Source organism: Microtus pennsylvanicus, chromosome 11 (genome assembly GCF_037038515.1).
Source record: "Microtus pennsylvanicus isolate mMicPen1 chromosome 11, mMicPen1.hap1, whole genome shotgun sequence".
In the NCBI taxonomy this organism is placed as follows: domain Eukaryota; kingdom Metazoa; phylum Chordata; class Mammalia; order Rodentia; family Cricetidae; genus Microtus; species Microtus pennsylvanicus.
In genome coordinates, this window is record NC_134589.1 from 36138415 (window position 1) to 36160296 (window position 21882).

Below are 21882 nucleotides of genomic sequence, written 5' to 3' on the forward strand. Positions count from 1 at the left end.
TGAACTGCCCTGCTTGCTGTTGCGAGGGGGGAGGGAGCAGGGCTGTTATCTCCTGCAGCACAGCCTGGAGCCAGGCCTAGGCGGGGCAACCAGCTCCAGCTCCGAGCAAACTTCTCAGCAGGATGCAGGGAGGGGCATGGCAGCAACCCTGGCCCGAGTCAGGGAAGGGGGCAGCTGTGGCCCCCACATCTGCAGGTGAGTCCCCTCCCCGGCCCAGCAGCAGCCGCCTTAGCTGTTACCAAGGGCGCCAATGCAGAGACACTTGAACTGAGTTGAGGCTTCCAGGTGGCCCACCAAACCTGACCTGAGGGAATGCCTCCTGGGGCCTCTGGAATCCCATTCAGAGAAAAGCTGTTAGATTGCAGTGAGTACTGAGGTGGGGTATGGGAAGCTTGTGCTATACAACTAGGAGCTCACTGTGGACGGAGCTGAGGCTGAAGCCAGGTCCTGGGAGGATCCCCAGTGGGGTTCCCTGTGGAGAAGGCTTGTTTTCCTTGGAAAATAAGGTGCTAGAGACTGAATGGCAGCCCCCATCTGCAAATGCCATGTAAAACCTTGTGCCAAAGATCTATGGCCCTTGCCCAGGGGAAATAGCTGGTGCTAACGCCAGGGTCACGGAACTAAGGCCTCCTGTGGAGACACATGCCAGCCAGTTGGGTCCAAGCTGGTGCTAATTCCTCCCCACAGGACCCAGTAAGCCTGGGAACCTGCAGTAGGCTATTTCTCTGGGATTGGATACCCTATTAAAAAGCAAAAGGTCCCCTAAAGAACCTGGACCTTTCCGTTTTGGCAGTGGGGCAAGAGATTGCAAGTAAATATCCCTGTGGCTGTTGGTAAATGATGAATGTGGATTCAGGAGTGGCAGGTAATGGAGTAAGCTGACATTAAAAGGGCCTACCAGCCCTGATAACATCTGTCTTCTGGGGATACTCTATACCAGTCATCATGTGCTGCATCCAGGTAAAAGCCTCTGGTTTAAAAATTGGGAAAATTAAATTAAGTCACTTTAAAATAATATGCTTATAAAAAACTACAGATTGTTGGTTTTTATATTTCTTACTATGCAGTGTGTCCAGAGAAAAGTGAATTCCCAGCTCTGTTTAGATGGGTGCAGGACTACACTGTCTTCAAGAACTATTGCTGTAAAAGCCCTGGCACAGGGCCAGGGCCATATGAACAGCCCAGCTGAGCTTCTAAGCCAGCCCATGTTTAGATCTAAATTTAACACTTGTCTGCTCACAATGCTTGTGATAAGGAGGGGACCCCGCCCACATGGCCACATGGCAAAGATCTGCTAAAGCCTCTCACCCCACCACAATTGCAAGGGGGTGTTACTAAATGATGAGGTAGAGATAAAATGGCCCTTTTGACTCTTTATAATGTTTATGGATATTTAAAAAAAAAACATGGCAAAGATTCTCATTCATTATTAATATAAAAAGGTACATTTTAGGTTGTTTTCAGATTCTGTCTATGATAATATAAAGGATGTCGCTAAGTTTTTAAGGTAATATGTTATCTAATTCTGAAAATCCACCATGCTAATGTTCAAAGTAGCTGTAAGCATAAATTGTCAAATGATATTTTTAATCCTGGTCAGTTTTACAGGAATAAGATAAAATCTCAGAATTGTTTAATTTGCATTTCCCTGATGATTAAGGATGTTATATTTAAGCAAATTTTAAATATCTTTCAGTCATTTCAAGTTCATTTTTTGAGAATTTACAGTTTTGGTCTTTGACGTAATTGTACTGAAATATTTATTTTTATGAGGATTAAGCTTCTAAATTCCTTATATGGTTTTAACATAATTGATAAAGACACCTTTCCTATTCTACAGGCTGATATTATGTTCTGTTAATTATATCCTTTGTTATACAAAAAGCTTCTCAGTTCTGGAGATTTCAATTACTGATTGTTTCCTTTAATGTCTACGCTACTGAGGCTATGTTCAAAATTCTATTTATATTGTTGCCCTTATGTTAAGGTCTTTAATTTGTTTGGATTTCAGTTTTGTGCATAGAGATAAATATGGATCTATTTTCATTCTTCTACATGATAATGTCTAATTAATTCTTAAAGGGAGAAACTGACAGTCAAAATGTTGGGCTCATGGCAAATCTCAGGGGGGGGCTGCAAGGCACCCCACTAATTCGGCCAAGATAAGAGAGGTTCTCCAGGGGCCAGTTAAAATCTGTGTTCCTTAAATGATTAATAGAAGTTTACAAGCATTTTTACCCAACCTCTGAAGGTCAGCAGACAGCAGTAGTCATGGCCTACATAGGACAGGCAACATCAGATATAAAAAAAGATACAGCAAATAGATAGGTTAAAAGATTATACATAGTAAAGATTTGGAAAAAAAAAATGTTAAACAAGGGACAGAGAAAAAAAGCGAGAGAGAGAAAGAGGCGAAAAAAAAAAAAAAGAGACAGGACTCAGACAGATAAGGAGCGAGCCTGGGCAACAGAAGATCAAAGACAAATGAAGAGGGACACTGGAACTGAATAAAGAATACGAACTGGACACCTTACAAACTATAAATTTGGGAAAAAGACAAATAAATGACTCGTTCCTCCCTGGTCACTTCTGAATGTATGACCAACGCCTTTTGTTGACCAAACGAGGGACTTTTGCTTTCGATGCTGTTTTCAGTTCTGCAGGAGATACAGGCTGCTTGTCTACCTCTGCCTCTACCACGCCCTCCTCACCGGGATGACCACCTCTCCCTGCCGTCACCGCTGAAGAAATCCTCACCTCCTAGCAACTGCCTTGATGCTGTGCTTGCTCTAAAGCCTGCATGAGCCCTGACTGCTCACCCTACAGTCTTGCTCCCCTCACCCATGTCAGACTGCGATACAGCAGTCAAATGCTACCACAGATGCCCTCCTGTGACAGACTACTGCTCCTGTGCTGGGCTGACGTCGATGGACTATGGATCCTGCCAGCATCTGCATAAAGGACAGGTGAATGGCAAAATGGCAGACTAAGCTGTGCCAGGCAGAGCCGAAAATGAGGGCGAAGCTTGCCTGGGGCACAAGGCTGGCGGTCCAAGCTGAGCAGGCACACAAGACTGAAGGTAAGCGGAAGGCGGGGGCAGCATTGGTGGACAGGAAGCAAATGATCTAGGCCAGTAGCCTCCCTTCAGAGATGGCGGCCCGACCAGAACGCTGAACTTATGGCTTTGATACAAGCTCTACAGATGGCAGAGGGAACGTCTATACTAACAGCAGGTATGCTTTTACCCTCACCTGTATACACAAAGCAATATATATTTGCAGAAATTTTGAGCCTCCAGGAGGCCACACATTTGCCAAAAAAGATAGCCATCATACATTGACCAAGATTGAGACACCCAATATGATGGCTAAAAAAATCATAAAAAAGATCATTCTAAGGTTGGGGATGCCCAAGATAATCATGTCCCATAATAGACCTGCCTTTGTTGCCCAGGTAAGTTAGGGTATGGCCAAGATATTGGGGATCAATTGGAAATTAAGCTTACCAACCCCAAAGCTCAGGTCAGATAGATAAGATAAATAAAATTCTAAAAAAACAAATTGACATAATTGGCCCTGGAGACCAGCAAAAATGACTGGACAGACCTCCCTCCCTCCTGTCCTGTTCTGGGTTCAAAACACCCCGGCATTGTTGCCACTAGTTCTGCTGCCTGGCTAGTTAGCTGCCGCTCATGTATTTGCTGAGAATGGCTGACCTTGATGATGAAATCCTGAGCTCAAGGCTTGCACAGGGCAGGCACATCTGCTATAAGATGGGCTTACATCACCTTTAAGGCTCTTCTTTCCTAAAGTCAGAAACCCACAGGGCTCTGCTCATTTTTTAATGTCTTTTAAAGCACAATATCACACAGCAGAAGCAAAAGGCAATTCTGTTCTCTTCCTCCTCTGTGTGTCTGGGACAGATTGACAGGAATTATTTTGTACTGTTTAAGACTTTTCCAGATCAGACCGTTTTGTGCAGATAACTGCAGAGATAAGCAAACACACCTAAAGCCTCCTTACCTCTTGACAGGTTTTGTTCTTCTAAAGCCTGGGTATTTATGTCCTCATTGGCTGTCCTCTGGCTTTAGGGCTTTTTGTTTTGTTTTAAACATTTGTCATCCTGTATTGCATTTTCTCTCATTGTTTGTTAAAGTTCTCACAATGGACACAACCCTGTACATTTGGATAAAGCTGATGCTACAGGATGCAATGGAAACCCGTAAATGCCATGTGGTGCCAGCTGGACCAAAACTGACCTCTCCGGCACATTCTCTGGAGTTGAGGATCAACACTCCCGGTGTCTACAGTAAAAGAGATTTGTCTTCATAATATTAAACTTGTCTCTTATGAGAAGGCATGTGTTTCTTAGGGCTGAGTTAAGCTCTTTGTAGTCAATAGACTATTATTGCCACAGTGTTGGGTGCTATTCTCGGGTCTACAGTGGTTCACAATGTCTACCATATAGTTACTTTCAAGCTCATTCAGACAATTTTGCCAAGAGCTATTCTGCACACCCTAGAGGTGTTCTACTATCTTCTCAACAAGGATAGTTTAAAGGATGGTTTATAAACCGCCTGGTACAATTTATAAAAGACAGACTTTCAGCTATCCAAACCTTGGTCCTCACTCAGCAATATCATCAGCTTAAACAATATGATCCAGAACATGTTAAGAATGCCCGCTAGTTGAATAAATGATTTTATTCAAATTCACAAAAAGAAATGGGGGGATGAAAGACCCCTACCTAGCAGCATTAAGTTAGCAGCAGCAATAACGCTATTTTACAAGGCTTAAAGTTTGAGTAGTATAACTAAAAGCTAAGACAGGGGAGTTTAATTTAGAGACAAGGGCTGTGGTCAGCTTAGGGGCAGGGGCGCTGAGCAAGGCAAGATATCTCTGGTCAACCATCCGGACTGTCAGCAGGGGACTCGGGGTCCAAAGGAAGAATGGCACCCTAGATAGGCCAGAATAGCATGTATATCTGATTTCTTGGAAACCACAAAATTGTACTCAGTTTGAACCCGAGCCTTGTTTGAATTGCCCAATCAGAACCCTGTAACTATGCATCTCGCTTCTGTTCCCACGCTTCTGCTTCCCTACCCTATAAAAAACCCACTGTTCCAACCTGAAGGTGCGCAAGTCCTCCGAAAGACTTGTTGCCCGCAGGTACCTGTGTTAACTCAATAAACCTCTTGCTGTTGCAGCCGTATGAGTGGCCTCGCTGTTCTTTGGGAGGGTCTCCCCAGACTGAAAGGCAGCCCACCTTGGGGGTCTTTCAGTATTATTGTCTAAAAGAAGTAATTTTATAATTAAAGAGCAGTTGTGATGTTTTCACAGGACAGATAGACATGAAGACTGTGATCTTCCTGGCAGGGACAGGTACAAGTGAACGAGGCAGGAAAACAAACGTCGAGGAACGAGCAGGAAAACAAACGTCGAGGAACGTGAACTGTGTACTTACTGCCTTTAATACGAGCAGCTGTTTCTGAAGTAATTCATTAGAAGCGAACACATATCATTGTCTTGGGACGAAAGACATGTTTTTATTAGCGTAGGTATGGAAAAAAACAGTAATTATTTGTAACGTGATGAGAAACTTGGCAGTTCAAAAAAATACCCCTCATTGGCAAATAAAACAATGCAGATGTGTGGCCACAGGTGCGACGCAAATGTGTGAGGATACACAGGGCAAAACAGCGCTGGAACCTGGAGCAATTAGTGACCATAGCCTAATCACAGAAGGAGTGATCTCAGCACAGCCTTAAAGAAGTCTGGGATTGACCAGGACTGAACAAAATTCACAGTATCCCAGCTATGAAAACGAAAGCTATCCTTTCGGGATGCCTAAAGAAAGACGGCTGCCAAAGCAAGTTTCCAACACCGTGAGCGGATGGCTGGGCATAAACAAGGCACGGTGCCTTTGGTCTTCCTTCAGGAAGATTGCTGAGGGCTCAGCTGCAGATCCCACCCCACAGAGACGCCCAGACGCCAGGGTAGACGCCTCACAAAACCCAGGAGAGGACCATGCGTGTGGCTCACAGCACAGAGAGGCTCTCAGTGAGGAGATGGTTTTTCCACACAGTAGACAGGAGGCCAGAAATCCTCCGCAAGACTAACGAGCGCCCTCCAACTCGGGAAAGACCCTCAGAAGCAACTCCTCGGCTCCATCTCTGTCACCAGAGGATGAAAATGGAGGATTCAGCAACTGAACATAAATCAGTCTGGCACTAACAGTGTCCTCAGAAATCATTCCTTCTAAAGGTGACAGACTCTTTCTTATTAACACACACACACACACACACACACACACACACACACACACAGCTTTTTCATATTTTTGAACCTAAACTTTAAATTAAAAGAGAAACTTTGAAAAGAAAAAAAAATTAAAAAATAAAAAACCTACCTCGGGTAAGCCTCAGCCTGGCTCTCTGTCACACTGATTTATAACAGTTATTTCTTTGGGGAAAGGAAGACACAGATGCAAACAATTACTCTATTTTTGTAGGCAACAAGTGAGGTGGGTGGTAACTGAGAAAATTTTTTTTAATTCTGTCACAATATTCTGCTTTTTCTTAAGAAACCCTCCTCACACAACAAACGTTCGCCACATCAGAGAATTTCCAGGGCCTGAAGCGCCACTTTGATTCCAGACCGCTGCAGGCATTAGCAGGAGGTAATTAGGGTAAAAAGTTCAGCCACAGTTCCATGGCTAGAGTCCTGCCAGAAATAAATTTCCTCTCTAGTCACTGTACCCCTCCCTACAGATCATATTGAAAACACATTTATCTTTGTAGAGTTTGTTCCTCTTCTAATTAACTTTATGGCGTTTACAGAATTTAATAATTTAAAATGGCTGCAATCGCAGCAGTTTTATCTTTCATGGTAGATGGGTGTCTTATCATTTTTCCAAAATTGCTGTTTGACGAGTGACTCACAGACCTGTGTTGCAGCTGTTCATCCCGTTCTCTGGTCCTGACTAACCAGTTTTACTATTCCCTTATCAAAGAAAGAAACAAAGTAGACAATCTGTTCAGAAAGTGTCCTTCCAAATTCTCATGAAAAAGATTCAGAAGTAATTTGATTTTACAGTCAAAGAAGAAAGCATATTTCAAACCATCAGTTTGTTACAGTGTTTCATATTTTTCACAGAGAGAAATATGAGCTGTTACAGTCAAATGAGTGATAAATACACTAGACACTTTCAGTCTGAAGAACCTGCAGGACAATCCCAGCCCCTATTCAGAGTCAGTGTCCACTCCCCACGAGGGCCTCCTCCCAGCCCGCATTAGGATGCCCTAACAGTACAGCTCAGTGCTTTGACTCCCACTGTACTTGGTGTTTGGAAAACAAGTGTTACTACAATCTAAGTCAGAAGTCCTCGCTGCCATATTTTTTGTGACAGTATAAAAATTAGTAATAAAAACTTAATATCATGCCTTTTGAAACAATGAATTTAAAGAAATCTAAAATTTGCCTTAATGATATAGTAACAGTGATAACCTTTGAATCCAATTTGTGTGTGTGTGTGTGTGTGTGTAAAATAATAGCCTTTTTATGAACACAAAACAATACCTCAAATGGAATTACGGCTGTTATTACTGTTTTCCAAGAAAATAAACACAAAATACAAACAAAATCTTTTTTAAAAGCCTAAGTACTTAAGGTAACTAGCATGCATAAAGGGGGCACACGGTGGGTTCCCGACTGCACTCAAGGCAGAACATAGCTCTGAGGCACTGTTAAACATTCCTCCTCCACTTCACACCAGACGACCCTACCCTTCCAACAAAATGACTATTCAGGGCCTTCCTCTCTGACCTTTTTCCCCCACGCATGAGCTAGACAACATCAAGGACTTCTGCCGCCCTCTAGGATCTGTTCCAACCAGGCTTCTGCCACAAAATCTTGTTTTGTGCTATTACAGTTCAGCTGACATTTCTCAAACTGAAAGAGACACTAATTGACATTGTTCAGCAGCTGGAAATCGGGGAGCAAGCAAAGGTCTGACGACTCTAAGTGACTACAAACGGGAAAATGGTATTGCATGGGCAACCTCCTGGAAGAGAGGTAAGGACACACATGTCCCGTCTATGAGAAGCCCACACTCATCAACAGAGCACAGCACAACAAACAGAAATGAAGAGTGTGTGTGTGCACACGTGCGCGCATGCATTCGCGCGCACGCTGCAGATGCAGCTTACTGGTAGGACATTTACACTTGCTTGGCATGTGGTACTCACAGTCACCAGATGGTACCTGACAGCTAGGAAGAGTGGCTCATGCCACTATGAGTTTTTATTCCTACAAAGCTTGTTGCCTGCAAAAATGAGGGTGTCTCCACTTTAACTCTAATGACACTTACAGTTCCTGTTGTCAAAAGCTGATCTGCACTTTATAGACTGTCTATCAACACCCTTGATGCTATCCACTATAGAAGCCACATGCCTCCACCTACCCAACCACAAAACTATCAAAAGAAACGGCCAAGCGCCTGTGGGGACAGCCTTTGCTTCTTCCCATTTGGAAACAATGCCTTGCTTTACTAGTGGAGGAAGAGATGATGGAGTACCCACAGTGCCATGAAACAACATCAAAAACCCCTTAGAATAAACGTGGGGAACGTTTGAATCAGGCAGCTCTTTGAGACTGCTATCTAAATGGCATGCTAGGTGACCTATAACAAACATCTTAAAATCATATACATAATGTATGATTAACCCAGTAGCAGACAAAGATTCCTTAAATTTTACTGTGTCTGTGTTATAATTTACTCAGTAAATTACATCCATATAGTCTTTGATTATAACAGATTTCAACCTTAGTTAAAGCAAATTACCTTCCTCAAAACCCCAGTTCTCTAATACAATAAAATCATCAAGTAACACAATTAGTGACATTTGGAAAGCTTTTATTCTGGTTAAATACCATTCACTATATCAACACAAGATCTTGCTGGGAGTGATGCTGCGGGTGCTCCTGTTGTTCCAGCTATTCAAGAGGTTGAAGCAAGGGAAAACTAAAGTCCGGGAGTTCAAGACAAGCAGGACACCACAGAGCGACTTTACCTCAACACACACACACACATGCACGTACACACACACCCCTAATCTTCCTAGAATATGTCTTTAAAAAACAGCCCTGTGAAAATCTCATGATCGTCACGCTAACTGCAGGTCTCTGCCTACTGCATCTTTAAGATAATCTCAGCACAGCAGTGATCTCTGCGTGGTGATTCGCTGCACACATGCTCTCTCTGTTCTGAGAGTAAGCGAGCCTGGGTGGAATTCCACAAAGTCAGAATCTATGCAGATGTTCCTTCCCTTTTGGTTTCCTTTAATTTGCAAATCTTGTAATCTAAGCCTGAAGTTGACTGAACCAACATTTAAACCAGCATTGCAATATCAGCCAAAAACTCAATCTGTTTTCTATTTAAATGTCAAGACTGCATCCTTTTTGGTGGCTGAAAAAGCTGTTGTTTTGAAATGATTACACAGTGGAACTGCAAGCCCTTTAGTAGTTTTATGAACTGCATCTAAAAGGGAAGCTTTGCTTTTAAAAGGCCTTCAGGTCATGAAGCGGAAGAGAACATGGAGCTCAGGATGCTAACTTTTATATTTTTAACCACTCACTGAAGTCACCTGAAACTAGACAACAGCAAAGTTTATTACTAAGTCAAGGCTCCAGTGCTATTCTGAGCCTTACTACCTCAAAGTGAGCCTCTTCTACCAAGGCCGTGCAAGGATACATTACAGCCGGGCATGAGAATGCTATTGGGGGATGGCTATGCTCATTATCTTGCCTGGAGTGATGGTTTCACGGGTATATACAGATGTCAAAATGTATCAAACTGCACACATTATGTATGTGCAGTTAATCATGTTTCAATTATGCCTCAATGAAGATGTATATATAGATGTGTGTATATATACATATATATATATATATATATATATATATATATATGGCATTATACACCAGCTTCTGTAGGGAATATAAACAAATTACACTTTTTCGGAGGAAGGAAAGACCCCTAAGTGCAGTCTAGCTTAGTCCCTGAGGACTGGCAAAGCTAGAGCACAAGCAGAAGAGAGGGTAAGCAAGCCACACTCCCCAAAAAAGTACAAGCTTTTATTCCAACTCCAAAATCAGATAACTACATCAATACACAGGCAGAGATTTTCTGCTAGTGTTCACTGTCTGCTCTTCCTATCTCCCCAACTCAAATCAATTAGTACAGGCTGCACCTAATACGTACCAGACTGTAGTGAAAACATGAAAACATTGCCCCATTTAATCTTCACAGGAAACCATCATGGTATTCCTGGATCAGTACCACTTTTCTATGGAGGATCCTGAGACCAAGAAACTATCTAATACGCTGGTTCTTCATCTACAAATTCATGTCTACATCTTTCCTATAAAGACACCATTGTTTCTATTAGTCCTATAGATCCTATAGATCCAGCCTCATAGTTCAAGAGAATAAGGGTTATAAAGGACCAACTTTCGATTAAACCTGTAGATGAAGAAGGAAAGAAGAGGAAATGAAAACAAGACTCCTGCTGAAGGTCAGCATTTGCTGTGCCGTTCCAAAGGCGTCTTTACTCAAATCTGAGTTCAATCCCTAGAACCTACTTCACAAACTAAATAAAGAGGTAAGTAGTGGCTCAAATCAGTAATGCCAGTGGAGTGAGACAGGTAGACACGATTGTCAGGAAGCTGGCTGACCAGCAACCACACAGGACGCAACAGATGGAAAGGACAACAAAGACCATGTTCTAAAGGGAGGAAAAGGTGATAACAAATCCCAAGAGGTGCCATCTGACCCGCATACATGCACTGTGGCATTCATCAAATATACGCACATACAAACACCAATAATTAATCAGCTTTTTAATTGATAGATTCATTATTTACAGGGACACACCTTTAGTCCCAAGGTTCAGGAGGCAGAGGCAGGAGAATATCTAAATTCAAGGCCAGTCTAAGCTACCTTGCAAGTTCCAGGACAAGCAAGCATATGTATGAGACCCTATCTTTAAAGAAGGAAGAGAAGGAGAAGATGCCACAAAATAAAAAAACTGAACCACAAATGGGTGGTGAAGCGAGGGAGAGAGGAAAAGAAACACTGAAACACACCAGAATGACATAATTACATATAGACATAGAGACAAGAATCCTTTCCCTAAAAATGTCTCCAAATGAAGAGACATTAAATAGAAAATCAAATCACTTGCCATGAGAATTTGGACTTAACTGTATTCCAACTCATATTTTCTCAAAGAGAAAAATATATTATCTACACTCCAAAAGTGACTTTTTATGCTAAATATAAATCAAAGAGAAATATAAACTATTCTTAAAGACAGGCATGGTAACAGGAGAATTCTGGGAAGAGGAAAGGCTCAGTCTGCAGTCATCACCCAGACTCAGAGGAAGCAAGATGAGAACGCCTCACTGATAAAAGTTAACAAGCCATATAGCTAACAAAGACAAGATGTAACAAAGACAAGAGTTGCGTTAATTCATAAGAAGCCTGAGCTAACAGGCCAACCAGTTTATAGATAATGTAGGCTGCGGGACTGGCAAAAACAGAAACCTCTCAACAGTTCTCCTTCACTGAGAAAATGACTGAGTTTAGCTCTATAGATTTGATTTCAATTAAACTCCCCTGAAAATATTCAATGTGAGTGTACTATCTTATCTAGCTGAGTCTCAGAAAGCACAGATTCTCAGGAATTTTTTTTTGAGCCTGTCCTGACACTAGCTCTTGTAAACCAGGCTGGCCTCGAACTCACAGAGATCAGCCTGCCTCTGCCTCCCAGGTGCTGAGATTAAAAGCATGCACCATCACTGCCTGGTTATATTATATTAAAGCAAAAGAAACAGACCTTTAAAAAATAAAGCTGATGCTGAAGAGAAGGCTCAGCAGTTAAGAGCTCATAATCCAGTTCCAGGGGATCTTCTTCTGACCTCCACAGTTACCAGAGATAATTTGTGATACACATATATACACACAGGCAGAACACTCAAACTAAAATAAGATAAATAAATCTTAAAACTTTTAAAGATAAATAGCAACAAAAATATTCTTATTGTTTGATCACTAGCAAGTATTTTGGTAGGACATTTGAGCAAACTACTTAGGTGTGCATATAATTTAAATTTTAAATAAATAAATGCATTAATTTAGCTGCAATGTGGCATAACAATGTGCTATAAGTTTACACACCATTCATACATCAGACTGCCCACTGGGTGTTGTAGAACTACATTAACAATAAGTCAAGTGTATTGGGTCCTGGCTCTCTGCCTTACCCTGGACGATTAAGGGAACTGTGGTCATGATTAATGCTGTACATATACATTTATGCTAACGTCTCTTGTTTAATATAAGATGTAGAAAGACAATCCGTACCCACATGAGAAAAAGAAATAACCACTTTATTTTCTCAAGATCTCCTGACATCCATTGTTACATTAACAGGGTCACACCTCTTGTAAGATGACTTGAGGGTCAAAGGTCACACAACCCTAGAAGTGTTTCACATTTACTATGCAAGACACTGTTTAATATTGGCAAAGACTTTACCATTTAATCATCTTTAATCTAAAATAAGAAAGAATTATTTGATTATTTATTAATTTACTACTATAGAAGTCTTGTTTGTTGCTGTTTGAGGTGCCAGGGATCAAATCTAGGGCTTTGCACCCAACGTCCACATTCCACAGCATAGCTACAAGTCCTAAATAAACTTCCAAACATTAAATACTGTTTCGGTTATAACAAAGCCTGGTTTCCTCGAGGTTTGTTTTGGAAGGACTCTTGTTCTGTCACGTTGTGACCTCGTCTCCTCCTCTTATCCAGACACACATCTCCTCACCAATACCAAGGGCAGAATGCAGAGTCTTGAACCGAGCTAAATCCCTAGCTCTGTGACCCTGTAGAATCCAGGGGTCTCAGTCCCACTGAGGACCTCCATGCTAGGGGTTGGCATCGATGCTACACCAAAAACTATGTAAACCAAGGGGAAAGAGCTGAGAGAAAAGCTAGAGTACCCACAAGAGGCCTGAATGACTGCAGGAAAAGGCAAGTGGAAGGTCTGGAGCCCTGCACAACAGCTCTTACCTATAAGCTGCAAAAACTGGTGGGAATGTCTTGTTTTGTTGACCGCAGAAGTAATACAATCTAATCTGTGACTCCATCAGACCTCATAAACACAATTCAGGCATTAAAAGTGGCAGGAATTGTTTGTAAAGGGCATTTCATGGCAAAAAGAAAAGCCACATTCCTGTTATCCCAAGCAATCTCCTCCAACTTCCAATTAACATGACCTTTATTGAGGAGCTCAGGAGGCTAAAACAGTAGGGTCAACCTGAATTCAAGGCCAACATGAGCTACAGATCTTCAGCCATTCATCAAAGTACTTGGTGTTCTTCCGAGGACCTGAGTTCAGTTCCCAGCATGGACAAGAGGTAGCTAACAACCACTTGTTCCTCAAATTACAGGGAACCCAACACCTCCGAAGGGAGACAGCCATCACACCCTATAGGGACCCACACAGGGATACACCCCAGCAAGTGTGTGCCCTGCTGTCTTCAAGATAACAACACTCAAGTTTAATGTGCAAAACTCCTCAATTCAAAAGGCTTACATTACCTATTCTATTTCTCTGAAGGCTTCTGAGAAATAAGTTGTTTATCATCAATTCACTACTCAGTAAATTATCATGAAAAATAATCCACGACTCTTCCTCTATGATATGATCTTATGACAAAGTGATTCTTTCATAAATATTTTGTAAAAACAAATCCTTTATTCACAGAGTTATCAGGGTTCGTAAGAAAAGGGAAATACTTTTCGAATTAGAAGGGAAGGAGTTGGAGAGGTGGCTTTAGTGGTGAGGATCAGTGGCTGCTCTTCCAGAATAACTAGGTTGAAATCCCAGCACCCATACGGAAACTCCTGCCTGCCTGTAACTCCAGTTCCAGGAGATTCAAAACCCTCACACAGGCATACGTGCTGGGGAAACACCAATGAATATAAAATAAAAATAAATTATTAAAATTAGAAAGAAAGACAAAGCTTCATTGGAACTGAATCACACACACACACACAAACACACACACACACGCACTCACACTTATGTGCCTATAAACATCTGTAAACCCAAAGCTTTACAATTCTGAATTCATTACAGTATGTTCCCCATGTTCCCTGGAGTCTATATTCACTTTCAGCTCCCTTGTAAGCTATCAAGCCTCTCTGCTTTTCTAAGCTACTTTGAATATGGTGCTGGGTTACTCTCATGAGTTTATTTTATAATTTATAACTTCTTTTTTAAGATATGTTGAGTGACTGCTACTTTTAAATGTTTAATGCATTTCATTTAATTTTTAGAATAAATTTAGATTAACTTACTTTGAAGTCTTTGCAAGATTTAACAACTTGAAACACTCAGGGATGTTACTCTTGCTTTATATTAAGGCCTGGCTTTCAGGAAATTGCCACGCATGTAACTAACTGAAGAACCAAAGGAGGATTTGCTCAAGAATCATGAGTCAAGACTGCACCTTGCCAAAGCATCTACACACTCAGGCTTTTTCTGTTCTCCTATGTTGTTCTTAGCCCTAAACCCTTATACGCATGCCTCTTCTACACATTCATGAAGCCTTAAACTGCACAGGCCCAGAAGTCAGGAACTTCCATCAGCAATGTTTCGAGGGTCGGGAAACACCTGACACTTCAAGCTGAGGAGAAGGCGCCTGGAAGAACCTGTTCACTGACCACAGGGATGGGAGAAGCTGCAGGCATGCATCCCTCTCAGTCCCACTGTAGTTCAAAGCTTGGCAGCTGCTCAAGCCTAAACACAGCTCAGACTCTGATGCCTCTGTTGACTTCCCCCAAGGCTGTTTCCACCCGCTCTGCAGATGGCTGTGCTCCGACACCCCAGTCATTTTAATCCGTTTACTCTGCTTTTCTCTACCTGCAATGCAACTACCCCAGACGCTTACTCAGAAGGCCCGGCCTCGGATGCTCCTTTCTGGAGGCCTCCATCATTAAACCGCCTTCACCCACCTCTCCCTTTTCTCAGCTCCTCCACACGTCGAAATCCAAGTTCGACACACATGTTCTGCTTTGGATTTGACATAACATCCTTACATCTTTGGGAAAGGGGTTGGGTTTTTTAGCTTTTGAATCCTTCTGGACCTGACATAATGTTCCATAATAAGTAAACTCCCCAAAGCCCAGTTTTTTAATAGCAACAACAAAAAGAAGTTAATACTTCAAGAAATGTAATGATCCTCAACTGGATCTGGAATCAACTAAAAGGCAAGCTGCTGGGCGCACCTGTGAGGAATTTAATTAATCAGGTTATTTGAAGTGAGAAGACCCACCCAAAATGTGGGCGCCCCTTCCAAGGGCAGCACCAAGAAAGGAGGTCAAAGAAAGAGAGGGCAGCTTTGTTGCTGCCGGCCTGCCACCTCTCTGCCGCGCCTGGCTATCTACGCCGCGGCGGCTGTAGTTACTGCCTGCGGTTCTGGTTCCTGTCATACTGCCTCCAAGCATGGGGTGTGCCCTATGGATGGCACGTGAGCATGAAGAAGACCAAAGCCTGCGTTATGGATCACCCTAAATGGTATGCAGGCATCACCCAAAAGGACAAGGGACAGCCCTGAAAGGCTTACGTCACGGGGAGGACCGTGGGCAGTGCACATGGTGGCACACTTTGCTTGGTTTCAGTGGATTCAGGGACACGGAAGACCCAGGCATGGAAGCTGGTGAGAACAATGTTTGGGGTAGCGGTGTGCAGACAGATGGCACAATGGGCAAAAAGAGAAAAGGGATTTGTGCCCCATGTAAATTCACATCATAAGATGTTAGCAGAAAAGGAGAGCAACTGTCAAGGAGACAGGATAGCCCTTTCAGTGCGCAGTTAGACTCTTTCCCCAGCCGTCTTCGCCACAGCCCAAAGGCCCACGAACAAAGTGAATCCCAGGTGCTGGAGGAAATGCAGAATGGGCGGTGGAGGACGTCAGATGTGAGGACCGGCCGTGTGACCAGTGACGGAAATGAGGACTGTAATTTCCAAGAACGATTTTGTCCTGGTTTGTTAAGAATGTTAAACAGATGTGTTTTGTTTCCTCCATCTCTTTATCATGTGATGTAACACTGACTGCGACAGTAGCACTGAGAAAGTATTCCAAATTTATTTCTCCATATTGGGCTTTCAATACTAAAAGACTAAGAATTCTTCATGATACCATGTCTACTGTGTGGGAAAATTACACATTTGCAGTTGCACCTGGGATAGATATATCACGTTAGAAAGTTATGATATTTTTACTGCTGTCAGTTGGAAATTAAGCATGACACAAGGAAAGGTGACTGTGTGTAAACTGACGGGGTCGGGGGGCTGACTTGTAAAGGTTGATCGTAGCTAGCAACTTGACGGGAACTGGAATCAACTAAAGTCAGGCCACTGAGTACACCTGTGAAGAATTTTCTCAGTCAGGTTATTTGACATTAGAAGGCCCACCCTAGGTGTGTGCAGTACCTTCCAGGGGCAGCCCAGCAAAGATGGAGGCAAAGAAAGAAAGCAGCTTTGTTTTGTGATTGCCTTTGCCCTCCCTGGTGAACTCATCTGTCCTGTTTCTGCTATTGCAGCAGCTACCATTAACTGACACAGGATGGGCCTTCCACCTGGACCCAAGACCCTTGCTCTCCGGGAATCCTTGAAGCCCTCAGCACCAAACCGAGACTGCTGGTATAGCTACCTACTGACTTCTCAGCCTTCCCAGTATGAGACAGCCACACTGTCCAGTTTGTATTGTGCAAGCCAGTGTAATGAATGTCCTTTCGATACACATGTATTTATTATCAGTACTGTTCTTACAGCAAACCCTCACACACATTTCATGAAGTCAGACTATATTAATAACTAGTAATAATCAAGACAACATGATTTGGCTAATTATGATGGCTCAAGTCTGTAAGCCCAACACCCAGGAGTTTATGGCATGAAGCCTTCATGACCAGCCTAAACTACAAAGTAAAAACACGTCTCAAAAAAGATTAGGGACTAGATAGAGGACTCTATGGTTCTTTAAAAGCACTGGCTCCTCTTCTAGAGGACCCAAATTCAAGTCCCCAGGACCCATATGGAAGCTCACAACCATCTATAACTATAGCTCTGATACTTTCTTCTGGCCTCCACAGGCACCAGGCACACAAGTGGTCCACAGATATACATGCATGCAAGCAAAACCTACACACAGAATTATTTTATTCTGGTTGGATATAGTTCCATGACCTAAATATATATGTCATTAAAAGACCTTCCTTTTCCAAAGTCCCATACCTAAAGTGTGCACCATGGTTGAAAGCTCATGGTGGCAGCTACCAGCTGCCTGCCTAAAACCCATCAATCACCTTCCCTATCAACAAAGGAACACAGGAACAATCACTCCTCAACGAAGAGTTCAAGTGGACATAGTGGCCACCTGCAATCATTATTTAAAGAGATACTTTGAAAGAATGTCAAACTAAAAAGAATATAGGTCACTAGAGCATCATAGTAACATGACACTGCCCCGGGCTGCCTAGCTAGACTCACGTGACTGTGTACAACACTGCAGCTTACTAAACATGTTCCTAACTGGAATTATGCAGACTGTTAAAATGCAGGGAACACAATGGATAACTGGGAAATTATAATTCACCAGGAAGAGTATGATTACACAATTTAATACATGGAAGAAGCAGATAAAAATAGCACCCCTCATTCACAGAAGCTAGTGTGAACATGATAAGCACAATCAATCAGCCCCTGTGTGAGGTCAGCAAATCTGTTCTTTCAATGTGTCAATCAAGAAGGAAAATGGTACTTTTTCATGGTATTATAAGGAATTAGTGAGAAAACCAAGCAATACCTTTAAGTTGCATCAGACACAAGCCACAGCATCAATTTATGACCACCCGATAGCAACTTCTGCACTAGAGGCATTGGTATTAATATCACACTACAAATGCACGAACTCACTAACACTTTCCCCAGTGCTGACAACCATGACCTTTTATCACTATCTGAGTCAGCACCACAATATAGGAAAAAAGAGTGGGTAAAAACATCACCGCAAATGCTACAGGTGTCAAGGCTTCAATTTGAACATCCTTACCCCGAAGATCCAATGCTCTTACAAACACCAAGAAGAGGTCTTTTCTCAGCAAAGTTATCACATTTTTGAGCACCTGTTAGAGAGCATAAGACAAAAAAGTATGTTTTGAGAAACTCATGTATATTGTATACTTGCCATTATTTCAAAATATTTCCAACAGAGGATGGGATAGAGCAGTGGGAAATCCCTAGTCTGCCATGCACAGAACAAAGTAGATATCTATACAAGTTTGTGAATGTGTGTTTACATTCATATATACACACAACAGAAATCTGTTCACTACAATGCATTCAGCCCACTTAAATGCACAAATAAAGAAAACTGAAGGAAAAATACTTTAAACATTAAAGATACTGACATTTTATTAAAGATTTGTTTGACTGGCACCTGTTTCAATCTTACCAACATTCTCTGTGGGATCAAAAACCCATCCTATAGTGCTGACTAGCTCATTATGACTGGCATGTTTGCCAGCCTGGGATGGTGCACAACTTTTAATCTTAGCAGGGGCAGGCGGATATCTGAGTACAAGGCCACCCTGATCTAGAACTCCAGCATTGCCATGGCTACACAGAAAAATCCTATCTTGAAACTCCCTCCCCCCAAAAAACTAGCATACGCATGACACCCAAACCATTATGATTTTGAAATTATAAAATATATCATAGTAATTTATGCATGAATGCAAACTTTTTAATGAAACAGTTTCATTAAAGTCACCTAAGAAATGAAATGAATCCTTGCTAGTTGTTGGGATATACAAATGCTGGAAATTAGACCAACCACTAATAACCCTGCCAATGTAGCACATAAAGAATAAAGATTTGACTCAACTCTATACCTACTCATGCTAGCAACAAAAGAAAACAACAAAGTTAACTTGTTTTATTCTGCTTTAGCTCTGCAGCCTAGGCAGGCCCTGAACTCCAGATCCTACAGCCTCAGCGAGTACTACCAGAACACCTAGTTTTTCTTTCATTCATTGTTTTATTTTTATGTATATGGATCTTCTGCCCATCTATGTCTATGCGCAATCTGCCTCCAAGACCAAAACAGGGTGTCAGCTGCCCTGGAACGGAGTTGCAGATGGTTTATCGTACGCCACCATGTGAATTCCGGGACATCAGTCCTGTGGGAAAGCGGCCAGTAATCTTAACCACTGACCCATCTTTCCAGCCCCAATTTTTTTTTTAATTTCTCCCTCTCCCTTTGAGAAGGTCTCATGAATCCAAGGTTAGCTTTAACTTATCATGCAGCCAAAATTGGCTTTAAAATTTTTATCCCCTGCTTCTACCTCCCTAGAGTGCTCAAAAATAGTTGCTTTAACACAGTAATGACTATTTACAGAAACAGAGACTAAAATAATAGTTAATAGGTCAGAGTGTTCCCACTCAAGTCAGTAAGGACACAAGTGTGCTCAACATCGATGTTCTCACTCAAGGCTATGCCAGAATACTAGGCAACATAATATTGCAATATTCCTTAGATAAACCAGGTGCATGGTTGAAGAGACACTTCAGTAAGTTAAGTGTGTGCCTTGAATACACAGAGCTATGTGTGATCCTCAGAACCCATATTAAAAATAGTAGTATTTAGTAGTGTTGCTCTTGTAGAAGACCTTGCTTTGGTTCCCAGCACCCGAGAGCAATTCACAATCTTCTGTAACTCCAAGAATTACTTCTGTAATTCCAAGGGATGTGACTTCCCCCTCTGGCCGCCTCAGGAAACACACATGCATGTGAGTCACATACACATAACTAAAAACAAACTTTTTGAGAAATAAAATTAAAATAATAAATACACTTTGGGTACAAATGACATAGAAAGATGTTCGACCACACAATTAAGAGAAAGTCCTGCAAACCGAGTTAATGTACTCGGAGAGCTTGTGCTGCTCCTGGTCTACTTTTTAGAGCACCAAAAGCACGGGAGGAGGTGAAGCAGTCTGACCTTCGTCATACCTGCTCAAGGGGTGAAGAAACTCCCACATGACAGACTTCCTCCACTGCCAGGACCAGAGAATTAAAAAACGAACAAACTAGTTCCATCCATTTATGTGTAAATTTCAAGATGTCATTGTTTTTCACTGAGTAGTACTCCATTACGTAAATGTACCACATTTTCTTTATCCATTCTTCCGGTGAGGGGCATCTAGATTTGTAGGTGGAGACTGCTCGTTCGTTCCCAGCTCCCTGAACCCGAATGATCACACAGAAACTATATTAATTACATCGCTGTTTTGCCTATTAGCTCAGGCTTCTTATTAACTCTCACATCTTAAATTATCTTATTTATGTCAATCTGTGTATCAGCATAAGGCTATGGCTTACTGGTAAGGGTCCAATGTCTGTCTCAGCTACATAGCATCTCCCTGACTCTGCCTATGCTCTCTACAAATCTCTTCCAGCCTGGCTATACTCTGTCCTGCTATAGGCTGAAGCTTCTTTATTAACATATAAAACGTATCCCACATCTTAGGCTGTTTCCAGGTTCTGGCTATTACAAACAATGCTGCTATGAAGATAGCTGAACAAATGTCCTTTATAGTATGATTCAGGGCTTTTTGAGTATATGCCCAAGAGTGCTGAGTCTTGAGGTTTCTGAGAAAATGCCATACTGATTTCCAATGTGGTTGTATAAGTTTGCACTCCCACCAGCAATGGAGGAGTGTTCCCCTTACTCCACATCCTCTCCAGCCTATGCAATCATGGTTGTTTTTCATCTTAGCCAAGCTGAGTATTGTAATCATCCTGAGTGAGCAAACCCAGACCCAGAAAAACAAACACAATATGTACTCACTAATAAGTGGATATTAGATGTAAAACAAAGGATAACCAGCCTACAGTCCATGACCCCAGAAAAGGTAGGTAATAAGGAGAACAGTATGAGAAACATACATGGATCCCCCTGAGAAGGGGAAATAGACAAGATCCCCTGAGAAAATTAGGAGCATGGGAGTGGGGGAAAAGGAAGGCAGAAACAGGTGGAAGGAGGGAAGAAAGGAAGGGGGAGGAGAACATGAGATGGTCGAGATGGGGTAAGGACAGAGAAGGAGAGCAAGGGAAGAGATTGATTGAGGAAGCCATTATGGGGCTAGTGAATTCAATAGGGAAATTCCCAGGAATCCACAAGGACGACCCCAGCTAAGACCCTAAGCAATAGTGGAGAGGATGCCTATACTGGCCTTCCCCTGTAATCAAATTGATGACCACCTTAATTATCACAAAAATTTCATCCAGCAATTGATGGAAGCAGATGCAGAGATCCACAGCAAAGCACTGGGCTGAGCTCCCGAAGTCCATAGAAGAGAGGAAGGAGCGGTGATGCAAACAAAGGGGTCAAGACCATGGAGGGGATACCCACAGAGACAGCTTACCTGAGCTAATGGAAGCTCACTAACTCCATCCTGACAGTGGGGGAACCAGCATAGTACCAAACTGGGCCTTCTGAATAGGGGTGACAGTTGTGTGGCTGGGGCAGACTGTGGGGCTGGGGCAGACTGCTTTAACTGGCTTTTTGGAGGAATACCTTGCTCAGCCTAGATGGGGGAGGGGAAGACTTGGTATGATATGCTAGACTTTGTTGTCTTCTAGATGGAGTGGAGGTGGGGAAGTTGGAGGGAGCAGGAGGAGGGGAGTGGGAACTGTGAATGGTATACAAAATGAGAAAAGATTGTTTTTGGAAAAAATAATTTAAA

At 42.3% G+C, this 21882-nt stretch overlaps 1 protein-coding gene across 10 annotated transcripts in view; it reads right to left on the reverse strand.

Moving 5' to 3' along the window:
• The window catches only part of Bcas3 (BCAS3 microtubule associated cell migration factor), a 499936-nt gene that overhangs the window by 416356 nt on the left and 61698 nt on the right, over positions 1-21882 (reverse strand). For all 10 annotated transcript variants that reach the window (XM_075991231.1, XM_075991234.1, XM_075991235.1 and 7 more), the window contains exon 7: positions 18186-18258. In XM_075991231.1, coding sequence (XP_075847346.1) covers positions 18186-18258 — 73 coding nt within the window. The remainder of the gene's footprint in view (positions 1-18185; positions 18259-21882) is intronic.